The sequence below is a fragment of the Gallinula chloropus genome (genome assembly GCF_964237585.1).
Source record: "Gallinula chloropus genome assembly, chromosome: 23".
NCBI classification, from domain to species: Eukaryota; Metazoa; Chordata; class Aves; order Gruiformes; family Rallidae; genus Gallinula; species Gallinula chloropus.
Window position 1 is genome coordinate 809,636 of NC_140108.1, and position 15,703 is coordinate 825,338.

Here is a 15,703-nt window from a genome sequence, read left to right on the forward strand (position 1 = left end):
CAGGAGATGGAAGGGACCTCGAAAGCTCATCTAGTCCAGTCCCTGCCAGAGCAGGGTCACCCAGACTAAATCCCACAGGAACACAGCCAGGCAGGGTTGAATGTCTCCAGAGAAGGAGACTCTCCAGCCTCTCTGGGCAGCCTGGCCCAGGGCTCTGTCACCCTCACAGGGACAAAGCTCCTCCTGACATTCCCGTGGAACCTCCTCTGCTCCAGCTGCACCCGCTGCCCCTTGTCCTGTCGCTGCCATCCCTGAGCAGAGCCTGGCTCCAGCCTCCTGACTCTCACCCTATACATATTTATAAACATTAATAAGGTCACCCCTCAGTCTCCTCTTCTCCAGGCTCAAGAGCCCCAGCTCCCTCAGCCTCTCCTCATCAGGAAGGGGCTCCACTCCCCCCACCACCTGGGTGGCCCCGCGCTGGGCTCTCTCAAGCTCTATGTGCTCCTTCGAGGAGTTCTACGTCCCTGCGTCTCGGGAGCTAAGAACTCTCATCTCTCAAGGCAGCCGCCCACCACCAGCGCAGCTTCTCGGAGCTGCTCCCGCGGCTCTCCCATGCCCACGGGGCAGGGCAGACGGCCCCTGGCTCTGTGAAGTTCCCCTTCTCTGTGAGGCGGCGGCGCAGCGGCAGATCCTCCCCCGAGCGGGGCGCGGCCGCGTCCGAGCCTCGCCAGGCCAAGCGACTCGAACTCCCCTCGTTCTTCCCCCGCCAGCTCCGCGATTCCAGGCCCACCTGCGCCGCACCCCGCCGCTCCGAACCGCCGGCTGGCCGGGCGATCCCGCGGCCCGGGTATCCCCGCCGTCGCTCCAGCCGCTGCCGGGATTCCCCAAGGGCGGTCCCGGCCCAATGTTTCCAGCCGCTGAGTGGGCGGGAGGCCGGGCCCGCCCCGCAGCTCCCGGCATGCCCCGAGCCACCGCCCGGCTGCCGGCACTGCGCGGCCGAGGGGAGGCGAGGCGAGGGGGGTGCGGAGTCCGGCTGCGGGGCTGGGCTCTCTCCTTCGAATTAGGGAGCGGCAGAGCCCCAGGAACCCGCCGGCCCCGACGTTCTGGCACCGGCACAGGGGCTTTTTCTCCTCTAACACGCCCAGTGCAATGCGGCGGCGAGACCGGCTCGCTGCAGCTTCACGGCCTTTGCTGGCCACTGCCTCCCATCATAGAGCCCCAGACTGGACCCCCAAGGGTCAGAGAGCTCCAACCCCCTGCCACAGGCAGGGACACCAACCTCCAGGCCTGGAGCTACACAAGGTTGCCCAGGGCCCCATCCAACCTGGCCTTGAACACCCCCAGGGATGGGGCACCCACCCCCTTCCAGCCCCTCACTGCTCTCTCTGCAAAGAACTTCCCCCCTAATATCCAATATAAACCTTCCTTCCTTTAGTTTTAATCCATGCCCCTTGTCCTGGTACTGTCTACCCTTTTAGAAAGCTGATTCCCCTCCTGTTTCTCTGCTCTCTTCAAAAAGCATCGATTCAACATTGACCTTTTCAGTCACAGGTGCTGTCAGGTAATTCAGTCTCATCAGTGTCCCTGTTAATTCTCACAGTAAGACTGGAAGTAAAAGGTGACGATTGTCAAACACACAATATACTGTCCTCCAATTACCCTGACAGGTGAAGATGCTGTATCACAACATGCCCAACACAACAGGAGAAGTCTTTTTCCAAGTTATTTTTATTTTGGTTTCCATTGCTTACAGCATTGATACAGGAATAATTCATGCAAATTTATCATCTTAAATACAGCAGAGAGAAAACTCACTGGTAAGAGTATTTTGAAGAGCTCCATCAACGTAAGGAGAAAAGGAAGTAGCAGCAATAAGATAAAGTGCATGTAGCTGACCTCCTTTAATTAGAGTTTGAGGAAGAGTGTTTTTGGAATCACCTGCTCTAAGGTGATTCTTTACAACAAGCAGAAGAGATTAGCCTCTTTGCTGGTAGTGTTCGTTCCTCCACCACTCCAATTAAAGAAATACAGCTGTACTGGGTTTAGGAGGAATCCAGCTCATAGGCCTTTCTGTTAAGTTTGATTCTCGATCACCCAGGTGTCTAGGGACAAGAGTTACACACATACTTAAAAATTCTTCTCTCCCATGGTAGCAGTTTTGTTTCTTAAAAGAATCAAGTGGGTCTTTCCCCCGTTCTATAGGTTAGGTGTTAACACCAGAGTGAGAATGCCTACGCCACCAAAACCTGAACAGTGTCAGACACACACACACATTGGCAAGACACCGGATTCTAAGAACCCATCTTCTTTTTTTTTTTCCCCTTTACAGATCAGACACTGGCTTAAAGATCAGATCATTTACCAGACTTCCCCTAAAGGGCTGCTAACGAGATGCTAATAGCACAAGTCTTCAAAGCAGGGTCAGCATTTCAGGTAGCCTAGAGCTGCTGAGCAGTAGTACATCATCATCTCCCTCTACCTGGAATCAATAATTTCCTGGTGTAGTAGGGCTGTGCTTAATGTTTTAACTCAAGGGCTTAGTACATAGCTTATCATACAGGTGTACACGATCGACAGCTGGGGACCAGAGACCTGAATTAATTCACCTAATACCTGTGGCAGACTAACAGCGGCTGATCCTGCTTATTCCACTACACTTCACCACAACCCCAGAGATTTGGTTGTGTTATCCAGAGGCAAGGACTCAAATCTATTTCTTACTCCTTCTCAGATCTCTTCCAAGCCATATTTATGCCCCGGTGGTTGCCTGAGGAAACCAACCAAAGCCAATGAAGATGGCTGTTCAATTTGGGTTGAATTCTGAGCTGTCTACTGAAAGAGAAAGGTTTGTTTGTTTCCTGCCTTCCAGGGAAGTTCTAAGGGCCTCACTGCCAGCTCCTACATGGTCAAGATACTGCAAAGCTTAGAACAGCCTAAGGTACTTACTGACATTTCACTACTTTTACTCCCTCAGGTACCAAGCAGCTTCTTCTTTCTCGAACTTCTGCGACACACAAAACAGGGGACTTGTCGCAGGCACATTCATACCTGAGCATGAACGAGAAATCTTAAGGCCAGCTGATACCATTTAAGTGAAAAGTCTCATTGTCATTAAGAAAAAAAACCCCAAACAACCCACTGCTTAGTTCTGAATTCAGCTGGGGCCTGCTCAAAGACAGCCTGTGGTCTCTGAAGTTTGACACTGAACAGATTTATGTTGTCACTGACCTTGGAACTACACTACCTGATTCTGGATTCCTCAGGCATTCTGTGGAGAACAGGAAGGGTATATCCAACACATGGCAAAATACTGACCCACCAAATGGAAAAGAAACTTTGAAACACAGGAACCTAATCCTGGTATTACTGAAATCAGCTGGAATTTCTCCTCTACCAATTCCAACAGGAAGAAACTCAAGTCCTTCCAATTCCCAATCTTACAATAATTTGATCAAAATTGTTTCAGGGAAAAACTCAATGATTAATTTCATCTACTTGCAAATAAAGAATACCTTTAAAAAAACAAGTTGCCTTAATCCATCCTTGCCCTGGCACAAAACACAAGGGACAGGTTTCCCCCACCCCCTGCCCCAGAGGAGCAGCACTTGCCACCTCATTCTCATACTTCTAACAGAAGAAAAACACCATCAGATCATATTACTGCATGGGAACTCTACATGAAGCAAAATCTCTTACAGCTTGTAATCCACACGCTGTTCTTGTGGCCAAACAGTGGTAATGGAATTCCAAAATCCTGCTTCCAGAAACACAGCTGTGCATTTCCAAAGAAATCCCCCCACATTCATCAACTTATCTCCTAAGGCAGTTCATTACATTGTCAACTGGTTTTGCCTTCCTATCTTTCTCAACAAGCTGCCAAATTACCAGCACTACCTCCTTCACAGTTATGTCTTGGCAAACTGTGACGTGAAGTAGCCCATACTGCATTATTAAGACCTCTGGAGGAAGAAACTAACTCCAAATACAGTAAGGTTGCCAAAGCAACATGTTAGTCCCTCTTGCTCTGGAATTCATTTGAATTTTGTTCATAGGTTTAAATATACTAAGAGTAATAAACCTTTCTACGAAGAGACATGGTGACCCTCAGTCACAGTCTATAATAACGGAATATTAACCTAGGAGACAGGCTTGCATGAGCTAAAAATACACTGTGAAACCATCATCACATCTGTGTGCATGACATCTGTGTTTAGACAAACAGCAGCTTGTCAGACATACATAAACTTGGGGCTTGGAAGTCAAGAGTTCTACCTTCATGTGGTAAATAAACAACTCTGTGAAGACATGTCAGGATAGCTTTCAACCTGACAAGCTTAGGTTTGAATTTGTTACCATGCTTGATTTTGCTTTTAATAGCCCCCTGTAAATGTATGAAGCACACATTTCTTCTGAAGTAGCCTGGTCTCACAAACAGGAAAAAGGAGAGTTATGAACAGCTAGTGTTTAGAGGTGGGGCACAAAACAGGGGAGCAGAATCCTGTTGTTCACACAGCAACTGGAAACATAGCAATAGGCTTTTCTTATTCCCTTCAGGGAATTCCATCACCCACCATGTTCTCTGCAGTAATTAAGAGAGCACTGAAGGGAAACAATGTTGATTTCCTCTTCTTCCCACATTATCTGCTTTGCTGCAGGTACTGATGTGTGAACATATTGAGTTCACTGTCAAGCCAACCCGCTTTATTCCTACAAGGAAAAGAAGGCTCTGTTAGGTGTGTAAAATAGTTCTCAAGCCCATCTGAAAGAAGTATGATTACAACAGAAAGGCATCCAGGGGAGTGCCAGAGGTCTGTTCTGAAACACTGCTGCCATTCCTTGCCCTTCCTCAGGTGAGAAGCACTTGCCTGCTAACAGTCCCTAGGCTTAGAGGTTTAAACAGCTCTTGGTCACAACTTCACCTTAATCTTACTGCATAGATAAGGCATGTTAGAAAAATCCTGACAGCCTTTGCAGAGTGAAGAAAAACATCAGACAGCTGTGTACAAAGGCAAGGATAAGACTTTTAACCTGATTTTTTAATAGCCTGAAGGAGTTTGGAGGAGTATAGGACTTTGATAAGTGAAAAAGAACTTCATTCTAAACAAAACAACACATGGGAAAACGCAGTAAAAGGGAACATGACTTGGTAAGGAGAGATGCACATCTAAAGCCATGATGGAAGATGGACTGCACTCAAAGGCACACCCTGAACTGAACATCTCAGGGCAATCACATGAAAACAAATCATATGCAAATGTCTGTTTATATGGGAGAACAAAATCTCACCTGAGCAGCTTTGCTTTGCTCTGCAATGAATCCAGAACTTCGATTTTTTTATTCATGGCAGAAATTTCCTGCTCAAGGTTCTCCCGTGTGACATCCACTTGCTGACACAAATGAGCAAATGTTCCAGCAAGCTCCCTAGAAAACAAGGGGAGTAGTTGGATATGATACAAAGTCAGATCAAGCAGCAAATTCAAGGGATAAATCCCTTTGATGTGCAGTGATGATGACGCTACCCAGATCTTCATCCTTCCACTTCTGCACAAGACTATCTTGGAGCAGAGCAACTTGACAAACTACTGCTTAACAGCACCCAAATACTACATTGGTGATTCAAAAAACCTTAATACTCTTTTATCACATGTGTATCCTTAAACATTTTTAAATCTGGATTCAATATGCAGGCTTATCTTCTTTTAACGAGGTATATTGTTCAAAAAAAAACCCCAAGTAACTGAATTCAGGAAAGGTTTTATGTAGGAAACTCACTGTTGGACTTGGTGGCTGCAATTAGAACCCGTATAACTGACAATGAGCTGCAACTTCTCCCCAGCATACTCTACAAACTGCCGTTTGAAAGCTCTCTCTTTCGCTTTCGTGGTCCAGGTGAGGCGCTCATACACATAAAGGAGCCCATAAAGGCCAAAAGAGAGAGCAATCAGTCTCCAACCCACAGCCTTCCACACCTAGAAGAAACATAAAGAAAAACAAATGACACCACCACCATGTAGGAACAATGCTATCTCCCACCAACGGTGCACAGAGCACGGCACATATATTCTAGGCACATGAAAATGAGCTGGATAGATAACCATGACTTGGAAGCAGTTTCATTGGTCACTCAGCTTACCTAACCTAAATTGCATCTGCAAGTGCAAAGTAACTTTTGTCTAGTTCACAGAATCCCTGTTTCTGAAGTGAAAGATGTTTTCAGCAACCATCTCCCCTCTGAGAAATTTTCCACCTCTAAACATGAACTAGAATGGCACGTTGGTATGGAATTGGCACTAGAAACTGAGGTTCTTCCTGCAACAGGATCTAGAGTTACTGTGCAACCTGAGTTGGATTGCTTCTGCCTCCAGTCTGGGGAGATCTGAGATTCAAAACATTCATTATTTTCAAGAGACAGAAAAGCAGGAAGTGCTGATTTTCTCTGAAATGAATTAGGCGCGTTCTCAAATTAAGTGCTCTCTCTTCCTTTTCCAGGAAGGAAAATACAGACAATCAATCAGAGGCTCTTGATAAACATTTTCTGTCCTGATTCCACTGTTAATGGGTAAAGATAAAAACCAACTTTTCTTTGATCATCACAAAAGGATCAGAAACTATTTAACACTTTTGTAACACACTTCAAAGGGCTATCTTCACAACAACCCTGGCCCCAAGCCTAACTATTCTGCAAAATAAGCTCAATATTTATACTCAAATGAAAGATCAAAGGAGAAAGTAATTTGCTATCTGCAAGTATCTATAGGACTCAGCAGTGGAAGCCCTTTTCAGGTCAGTGCTCCAACATGATTTACACAGATGCTGCTCAGATTGCCCACGCACCACGCCACCAACAACGATGATCCCCATGGAAGTTCGAGAAGTTAAGGACGCCAGTCCAGTCACCATGGACACCATGAGCTCTTCCTGGGTCATAGAGCCCTGAGGCAAAGGAGGCAGGCTAGGATTTGCTGGTGTTAAAGGGCGTTGAACCTAGTTAGAAAAGCAGTGACACAACAAAAGAAAAGCAAAGTACAGAATAAGAGATGGCAAACCACTGCCCTTCCCACCAAAAAGACTTCAGCAGCTAATAAAATAACAAACATCTCATCTACCCTTGACCACCAAATCAGGTACCTTACCTGGTCATTATAGCCCATCAAGGCTCGACGACCATTTTTTGGTCCCAAAAACCTGTTCACCAGCATCGTCCATCCAAGAGAGAAATGGAATTCTATGTCTTCTTGGAAGTCAGCACAAAGCTTGTCACAGTTCAGATCATAACTGAGCATGAAGCACTGTCGGGGAATTAACATGTCTATCTGTCCCCTCAGAGAGACTGGGAGAAGAGGCTTTAAACCATCTGCACAGAGAAAATAAAAACATTCAATAAACAGCTACTGACTCCACAAGAATTAACCAGACTTGTATTCTTCTTGTTATTTTTCTTAGCAACTTCAAATTTCCTAAAGCCAATCACGTTGCAAAGTGAGAGATACATCCTGATTACTATTTGATTCTTAGCTCTTCAGAACAACTCAAAAGGAAATCTTTTCATGGACCCTCCTAAACCCTTCCAGGAAGCTGGTAACATCTACAGTTAAGCTGCAGCTTGAATAACAGAATCAAAGGCCAGTTCTAGAAGTGTTTAGGCACCACACGCCTATTAAAGCTTATATCACACAGCTCATATTTCATTGGGATCTTGGCCTGAGTATCTCAGGTTTCCAAACTCAGACTTCCTCTCTGTCATGAAGATGAAGCTGATTATATATATAAAAATTAATATATATCTCAAATCACTAACAAGTTCAGAGACAGGGTGGAAAAAGCAGGAGCAGCTAGTCCTCTACACAACAGCATTACTCATTAAGATAGAAACTAAGACAACACTATCTGCACATCAGCCATCAGATCAAAGAGTCCCAGAACATCCACCTAGTTACTCTGCACTACAGTTAAAGGAAAGGGAATTATTGCCAGCTGAACTGACCTATCATTTCTTGCTGCATAGTCTGCAGGGAAGTTGTGATTGCATTGGAGCAGCGATCGGACATGTTACGGCCCAGGCCCTCCTCGATGTGTTTATGCAGCTCCTGACAAACACAGAAAGGGTTATGAAGCTTAAAATAAACATGGGTAAGAAGCAGGCTGCAGGCCCTGGAGCCTAGAGCTTGCCAGTTAAAAAACTCTCCTAGAGCAGATGCAGAAGTTCTGTCTGCCCACTGTTCTAACAGCAAGAATTTCATTTGTTTCTTCCAGTTCTTCAGTGAAGAATAGGAAGAAGCAAAGAAAAGAATCTTACACATATTCTGTAATGTACAAGTTCTGTTTTATCTATAAATTCAGATACATCATGTGCAAATCAACATAGCTCTGAGCTTTGTCTGGTTTGTTGTTTTGTTTTGAAGATGTTTACTTTTTAGAGAAACTGTCCAAATACAGGACACAATCCAAAATACATTTTTTAACAATATGAAAAGCTTACTCACACCCTAGCTGGAATAATGTTAAGCACCTCAAAGAGCTGGCGTAATTACTGACTCAGGGCAAAAAAAGGCTTCTTTAAATTCCTGAAGCAACCTGTAAGAAGCAAATGTCACTTACACTCTTGTAAACTTTAAGAACTACTTGAGACGGATGGAAGTCTGCTTGGTATTCATCTACCAACACTGACAGCCGTCTGATTTCTTCTGCCATTGCGTTTGACACCTAGAGAAACAGCACAGGACAGAGTTGATATATAGTCTGTCCTAGGGACAGGCAGAACACTGCCACTGAAGACAGGCACTTCTCAGGAAGCACTACTCAACACCAGGCACTATGTGCAGTGCTGGCAGCAGCAAGTGGTGACTTGCAGGCAAAGATCACAGAACCCCAGGGGTTGGAAGGGACCTGGAGAGCTCATGGGGTCCAACCGCCTGCCAAAGCAGCTCCCCAGCTCATATTGCACAGGGCAGCATCCAGATGGGGCTGGAACCTCTCCAGAGATGGAGACTCCACACCCCCTGGGCAGCCTGTCCCAGGGCTCCCTCACCCTCACTGGGGAAAAGTTCTTCCCCAGGTTGCTGTGGAACTTCCTGTGCTCCAACTTGCAGCCATTGCCCCTTGTCCTGTCCCCACAGACACTGAAAAGGGGCTGCCCATTTCCCCCTGCATCCCATCCTTCAGATATTGATAAACATTAATCAGGTCCCCCCTTAGTCTTCTTCTCTCCAGGCTGAACAGCCCCAGCTCACTCAGCTTTTCCTCACAGGGGAGCTGCTCCAGGCCCTTCATCATCCCCGTAGCCCCTCTGGACTCTCTCCAGGAGATCCCTGTCTTTTTTATCCCAGGGAGCCCAGAACTGGACACAACACTCCAGGTGGGGCCTGACCAGGGCAGAGCAGAGGGGGAGGATCCCCTCCTGTCATCTGCTGGCCACACTCCTCCTGATGCCCCCAGGATCCCATTGTCTCTCTCAGCCCCCAGGGCACACTGCTGGCTCATGGCCACCCTGTCACCCACCAGGACTTCTCATGACAGAAATATGCAGGCTCTGCATAACAATGCAAGGAGAAAAAGCCTGAGGCAACATTAGTCTTGTGGAAAACAAACAGGCCTTTTCTGCATATTCATAATACTAACACTGGCATGTCATTGAGAAGACTGACATTATTCTAGATCAAAAGAATAAGTAAACTTATTTGAATCTTATTTTAGGAAGTATTTGACTGAAATATAGTAGCAATAATTCAGACATTAAAGTCTCATTGTTTATTCAAAACATTTTATGAGAGTCTCAAAGTTTTCTCCCAAGCATTCTACTTCTCATTCTACTGCCTCAAGGGGGGGGGAAAAAGGAAAAAAGGAAAAAAAACATTTCTGAAAGCATTTCTTGTCTTCCCATCTGTAACTCCCACATTTCTAGTACTTCAAACCTTTGTCAGCACTTTGCATTTTTTCCACCACCTGTTTCAGACATTGTCTGCAGCTGCTCCTCCTTACCTGCCTCTCCACTTCTTCTGTGATCTGTTTTATTTTCCTCTTGTAGTCTTGAGTAAGGAGCTCCAGCTGTTTGTCAATAAAACCCAAGCGTTCCTGTCGTTCCTCTCGCGTCTCCAGACAGTAAACACTGGTGAAAATAAAGTGCCCATCAACAAGCCAGATAAATGAATTTTTACCTAAAAAATCTCATTCCAGAAACAAGAAAAACTGTCCTGCCCAGGAACAAAATGTATCAGTATCTACAATACAATACATAGCACAGGACCAAAACCAAAAAAATAGAGGTTCTTCTCCCAATACGTTCACAAATGACTAGAAGGAAAAGCAACAGGACACCTTCCCCACTCTCAACCATGCTGCAGGGAGGTGATTGTGCCCCTGTGCTGGGCATTGGTGAGGCCACATCTCAAGTGCTGGGCCCAGTTCTGGGCTCCTCACCATCAGAAGGACATGGAGGTCCTGGAGCGAGTGCAGAGAAGGGCAACCAGGCTGGGGAAGGGGCTGGAGGGCAAATCCTCTGAGGAGCAGCTGAGGGAGCTGGGGGTGTTCAGCCTGGAGAGGAGGCTGAGGGGAGACCTTATCACCACCTCCACTGCCCTGCCAGGAGGGTGCAGAGAGGTGGGGGATGGTCTCTTCAGCCAGGGGACAGGAGATGGGACAAGGGGCAATGGGCTCAAGCTGCCCCAGGGCAGGGTCAGCTCAGCTGGGAGGGAAAAACTCTTCCCTGGCAGAGTTGTGGGGCTGTGGCACAGGCTGCCCAGGGAAGGGCTGAGTCACTGCCCCTGGGTGTGTTTAACAGACATGTAGATGAGGTGCTCAGGGATATGGTTTAGCTTAGGATGGGAATGGTTGGACTCAATGATCTTAAAGGTCTTTTACCAACCTCATGATTCTGTAATACTCATATTCCCTTTAATTTTCCCCCAGAACAAAGCATCAGTTATACAAGCACCAAGCACCAGCTCTCCTCACCGCTGTTCCTGGGCAGCAATATGCACAGAATCCATGATGAGACGAACATCTTCTGCAATCTGCTTTGCTCTCACTGTGTGCTGCTCAAATTTTGTTTTTACTGCTGACTGTGAGATACATTCCTGTATACAAAAGGCAGCCCAAGATTAGCAGGAGGCAGAAGCATACTTGTCCTTCCCCAAAATGTGGTCCCACTCTGTTTATAGATTCTAGTCCCCAGACTTTGAGAAGAAACATCTCAACAGGAGGTCAGTACACACAATGCTCACCTCAAACCTTCTCTCGAAGTTCTGGAACTCAAACATTCTTACTTGGAACCCATCTGCCAGTGCCCCACCTGAGAGAAGGGAAGTACAAAGCACCTAAAGTTTTGAGACAGCCATCAGATGTTGGACATGAGCAAATGCTCCTGTTTTACCCTGAAGCCAATGCAAAAGTGCTGCTAACTCACTCCCTTGGGTTTGACCTCTCTATCAATAATGTGACCTACCTCAATTTTCCCCTTTTTAGGAACAAGATAATTCTCTATTTTCTTTCCTGTAAGAATACTGAAAGTTTGTTAGCTTTCCTCACCTCCTTCTGGCATCCCTTGAGCCCTCTGAATCCTGGCATTCAGCACTTCTTTTGCTGACACAAAGAAAATCCGATCCCCTGCCTGGGCTCGATCCACCACACCCAGCTCATCTACCAGGAAACTGGTACACCGCTCCATGTGCTGTCGACGCACCTGAGGGATAAGCAGGATAAACCCCACATGCAGTTAAATCCACTTTACACTCCATCTCTTAAAGATTACACCAAGTACCCAGATGCCCTCTGCTGCTCAAAGCTACTGGTACAAAAGAATAAGGGAAAAAACAAACTTTGCTGTGTTAGGGAATCTTTCAGAGGTTATCTAAGTGATGTGACTTCAAAAGGCCCCTGTGAAACTCTTGCTTTGCAGAAATTTCAAGAGACATACCCTAAGCACAAGCCTGTACTCCTATGCTCCCTCTAGTCTCCACACCAAGGTAATAAAAATGCAAACTGTCAAACACTCACATCCAAGACATCTGTGATTCCACCCACAAGGACCAGAGTAATAACAGACTCTGTAATATCCATGCAAAGGGAAGGAATCAAAACACAAACCTCTTCCATGTATTCTGGTTCAGAGGCAGATGCGTCCCAGCGGTTATTTAAGATAAATATATTGGGTCGTGACAGACGTTCATTCACCTTGTGAAAGAACTGCTTCTCCTAAGCAAAAGGGAACAAACCCTTTTCAGATTAACATATCAACATTTAACTTCTACCCAAATTCACTGAGCAAGTGGACCTGAACATACAGTTTGCATCAACGTTGATTCAGAGTTTGCCACCAGAACAAACACATCAGCATCCAGGCAGAATTTGTCAATCCAGCTGTCCAGCTCTGTGGTTACATCAATGCCAGGGCTACCAATAAAAGGAGAAGAGACATTACTGGGCTGTGGAAACAGCAAAAGGATAGTTAAAAATGATAGCAAGAAATGTGTGTCAGCTTTCTAGGGCATTAAATTCTCATATCTGAGCCACGCCGCCCTGAGGTGAGAGTACAGACTGAAAGGACCTACTGATCAAGAGAAACTCCAATTGCCAGAGAAACTCTTGACTATAGCAAAGGACTTTGGTCACTGTCATCAATTAGAACAAGGTCAATTTCCTTAATATTTATTAAATCTGTATTTGAAGGCATTTCTGTAATTAATCTGTGATAAGCAGAAAGATATTTCTCACCTGTCCATCAGCACCAGGTCATCCTTTAAGAGAGGACATTTGGAATTGGGCCACATTACACTGACCAGGCTGCCAGCATTCAGGAGTTCATCTTGATGAAGAGCATGAGCCAACTGGTTTACTGTCTGTTAAAAAGATGGATAACTTACATTTCCTGTACACTAGGATGCATCAACACAATTATTTCCCCTCCATGGCTGCTCACAGACAATTTAAGGTAAAATCCAAGTTCAAATCACTTTCTCCCTGAGTTTTCCACATAAAACCTGCTCAAGTCTCCCAGTCAAAAGGCAACCAGCTAACGAGTTCATGAGAAATTGTCCTGTCAAGGCTACTGAGGAATTATCAGGAAGCCTGTGCCTTCTGTCAGCCATAAAGAGCTCAGAACTTTGAGTCATCATTTCACCTCCCTTCTATAACTAAGAGATATAACATATCTTATTCATAAAGTGAGTAAGTTCCACCCTGTAACTTACTCCATCCCTCGCTTCCTACATCTAACAAAAACCTGTTCTTCATCTCTACTCCTTTAATGATTAAAACCCTGAAGTGTGAAATGTATTCAGTGCTTTAATTTTCTCATTCCTTCCCTTTTCTGGCAGATCAGAAGAGTTCTTCCCCATTATCTTATGCTTACCTTAACACTCTTCTTTTCCTCTGAGCCTTCAGTAAGCAGGAAAGCTTCATGTCCATCTGTCCCTTCTACACGCAAGAAGCAGTTAGTGGTGTGTCCAATTCCTGAAGGAAGGACTTTGTCCCACAGCATGGCATTTATCACAGTGCTTTTCCCATTGCTTGTCCTGCAGTCAGATTAAAGAGCAGTACAGATTGGTTTCTGAGATTCAGGTGAGATTCCTTTTCATCTTACAGAAAGGCTCACAAACATCAACAATTTAGGTGCCACAAGCAACTTACAAAAAGACTTTTCTATTTTCTTATTTTAAAAATTATTCCAAATCACAGAATTATGAGCTACATTTGTTTCCAGTTTACAAGAGGACCAGTACCAGGGCCATGCACATTACAACTAAAAGCTGGAGCACTGGTGTTTCTATAAATACATTTCACTGGCTACAATCCTAAAGAAGCCAGTTGCTTTACTGAGGAGTGTGGGCAACATAAACACATGACTCACCTGCCAAAAAAAGCCACTTTCATGTGCCGTCTTGCCAACACTTCGCTGATGCCACTGACTTTTGACAGATAGCCTTTGACTTCCAGTACCTGCTCTTCTGTTGTGACAGGATCGAGCTCTATGTTCTTGTGTGTTTCTAAAACCAAAACACATCATATCTCTGAATTCCAGAGGACCTATGGCTCAGCACAACACCTCTTCAAGATGTGACACACATAACTAAGTGTTCATTTGTGTCCCAAAGACCGTGTGGGTGATGTTGGCACATGCACCTTGAGGTGATTTTGTATGAGCACTCACCAGCTCATCTCTTTTTGTGGATCTATGAACCATTCTTCCCCTTAGGACTGCCTTGCACAGAACCAGCCAACACTTCAAACCCTCCAACACCATTAAAAATATTAAAATCTGTGTATGTCTTAAGCTCTCAGAGCAAATTACTGGCACATGCTATGTGCCACTAGCAAGAACACAGCTAGGTGAGAATACTGAAACACTAAAAAGCCTTGTATAGTTTATTTAAAAACTCCCAAACACAAAAAAAACCCCAAGCACAGGTCACTAACTGGCTGTTTCATAACAGTTGTGAACTTGTCAGCCTTAAAATATGAACCCTGGACTCCACCCAAATTCATTAAAATAGTTTTCTGTTCTTCCTACAAATATTGGTATATAAACAGGCATGCACATATAAATAAGCACTGGTCTAGGAGCACTGTATAACCAAATGAAGGGTTTTCTTGTCTACATTTGGGGGAACTGCATGTGGGCAAGGCACTGTTACACACTTGTAGTTCAAGAACTGAGCTTACCTTCCAGGAACGAGGAGCTCTCATTGATGTATGCAGCCAACTGCTCAAAGATACCATTGATTTTCTTCTTTGCAGTGACAAAATGTTTAAGTGGAGACGCATTTACCTCAGCCATGTGTCTTTTATCCTTCTTCACTGCAACGATTGACTTGGAACGGGTAAACAACAGGGACATCGCGCTACAGGGAAAAATCCAGTAAGTAAAGGTGGCTCAGCAAGTGCCAACAGCTACCCAGCTCAACCCCCTACCAAGGACCAGATAAATACACGTTTTAAAAGCAACTTTATTCTTTCACAAAAGGAATTGTTCCGCTTTCTACAACTGGACATCACTTACACATCAGAAACAATTCAAAATAATTAAAAAAATCCCTTTTCCTTCTCCCTTACAAGAGGCAGGCACCCAGCCATCACTCCTGCCCTTCCTCTGCTTACTTTCAGGGTGAGTTACGTTTTCACAAGCCAGGCATGGTCAGCTCGACTCCCTCTTGACACGAACGACCGCAGCTCTCCTGCCTTCTCCCTCGCCCCGGCCAGACTCCGTCCCGCTGCTCCTTCAGCGACGCCGAATCCAGCCTGTTGTCGTCCCTGCGGCAGAGGGACCGGGGAATGAGGCTCAGAGGCCGCCCAGCTTCCCGCTCGGGCCAGGCTCCGCTCCCCGCACGACAGCGGGCGGGGGACGCAGCGGGCGGAGAGATCTCTGGGCAGCCGCCGTCACCCATCTCCTCTCCTCAGGCGGCCGGCGGGCTGGGCAACGGCCGGCGCGCGCCAGGCGCGGCGCGGGAAGCTCCCCGCTCCCGCTCCCGCTCCCGCCCCCGCCGGCGGCGAGCACCTCGCAGGGGCGGCAGGACTCGGCCGCCGGGCAGGGCTCTCCCCTGCCTCACCCCTGCCCCCGCCCGCTTCCCCATCGCCCGGGGGAAGCGACCCCCCCCCCCCCCCCCCCCCCCCCCCCAAGAACCCAGCCCGGCCCCGAACGGCTCCCACCGCCCCACCTCTCACCTTCACCGCCACTCCCCTCCGGACGCCATGTTACCCCCGCGGCACCCTCATCGGGGAGGGGCAAGAGCGCGTCATCGGCCCGCGCCGGGCGGGCCCTTTCCCGGGG

General features: G+C 46.5%; 1 protein-coding gene across 3 annotated transcripts; it reads right to left on the reverse strand.

The window, feature by feature from the left end:
- Window positions 1–1,661: 1,661 nt before the first annotated feature.
- Window positions 1,662–15,638, reverse strand: MFN2 (mitofusin 2). 3 transcript variants are annotated; one of them, XM_084274751.1, is made up of 19 exons: window positions 15,598–15,638; window positions 15,034–15,186; window positions 14,599–14,777; window positions 13,787–13,922; window positions 13,289–13,451; window positions 12,652–12,776; window positions 12,222–12,330; window positions 12,025–12,132; window positions 11,467–11,620; window positions 11,163–11,230; window positions 10,894–11,015; window positions 9,922–10,048; window positions 8,542–8,646; window positions 7,928–8,030; window positions 7,077–7,297; window positions 6,778–6,927; window positions 5,716–5,912; window positions 5,230–5,364; window positions 1,662–4,650 (listed from the first exon to the last, which is right to left on the reverse strand). In XM_084274751.1, the coding sequence occupies exons 3-19, from the start codon at window positions 14,771–14,773 to the stop codon at window positions 4,581–4,583; spliced, it is 2,268 nt and encodes a 755-aa protein (XP_084130877.1). In that variant the 5' UTR covers window positions 14,774–14,777; window positions 15,034–15,186; window positions 15,598–15,638; the 3' UTR covers window positions 1,662–4,580. The 3 variants fall into 3 exon arrangements, with proteins under 3 accessions (XP_084130877.1, XP_084130878.1, XP_084130879.1); XM_084274752.1 differs by lacking the exon at window positions 15,598–15,638 and having other exon boundaries at window positions 15,034–15,315; XM_084274753.1 differs by lacking the exons at window positions 13,787–13,922; window positions 14,599–14,777; window positions 15,034–15,186; window positions 15,598–15,638 and adding an exon at window positions 13,567–13,625.
- Between the last annotated feature and the right edge of the window lie 65 nt (window positions 15,639–15,703).

Excerpts from the sequence above, each read along its gene's own strand:
- MFN2 (XM_084274751.1), bottom strand. The coding sequence starts at position 14,773 with ATGTCCCTGTTGTTTACCCGTTCCAAGTCAATCGTTGCAGTGAAGAAG. Across the intron at positions 13,923-14,598 it reads GAGCTCCTCGTTCCTGGAAG|AAACACACAAGAACATAGAG; the intron begins GTAAGCTCAGTT and ends TTTTGGTTTTAG. Across the intron at positions 12,777-13,288 it reads AGGAAAAGAAGAGTGTTAAG|ACAGTAAACCAGTTGGCTCA; the intron begins GTAAGCATAAGA and ends TCTTTTTAACAG.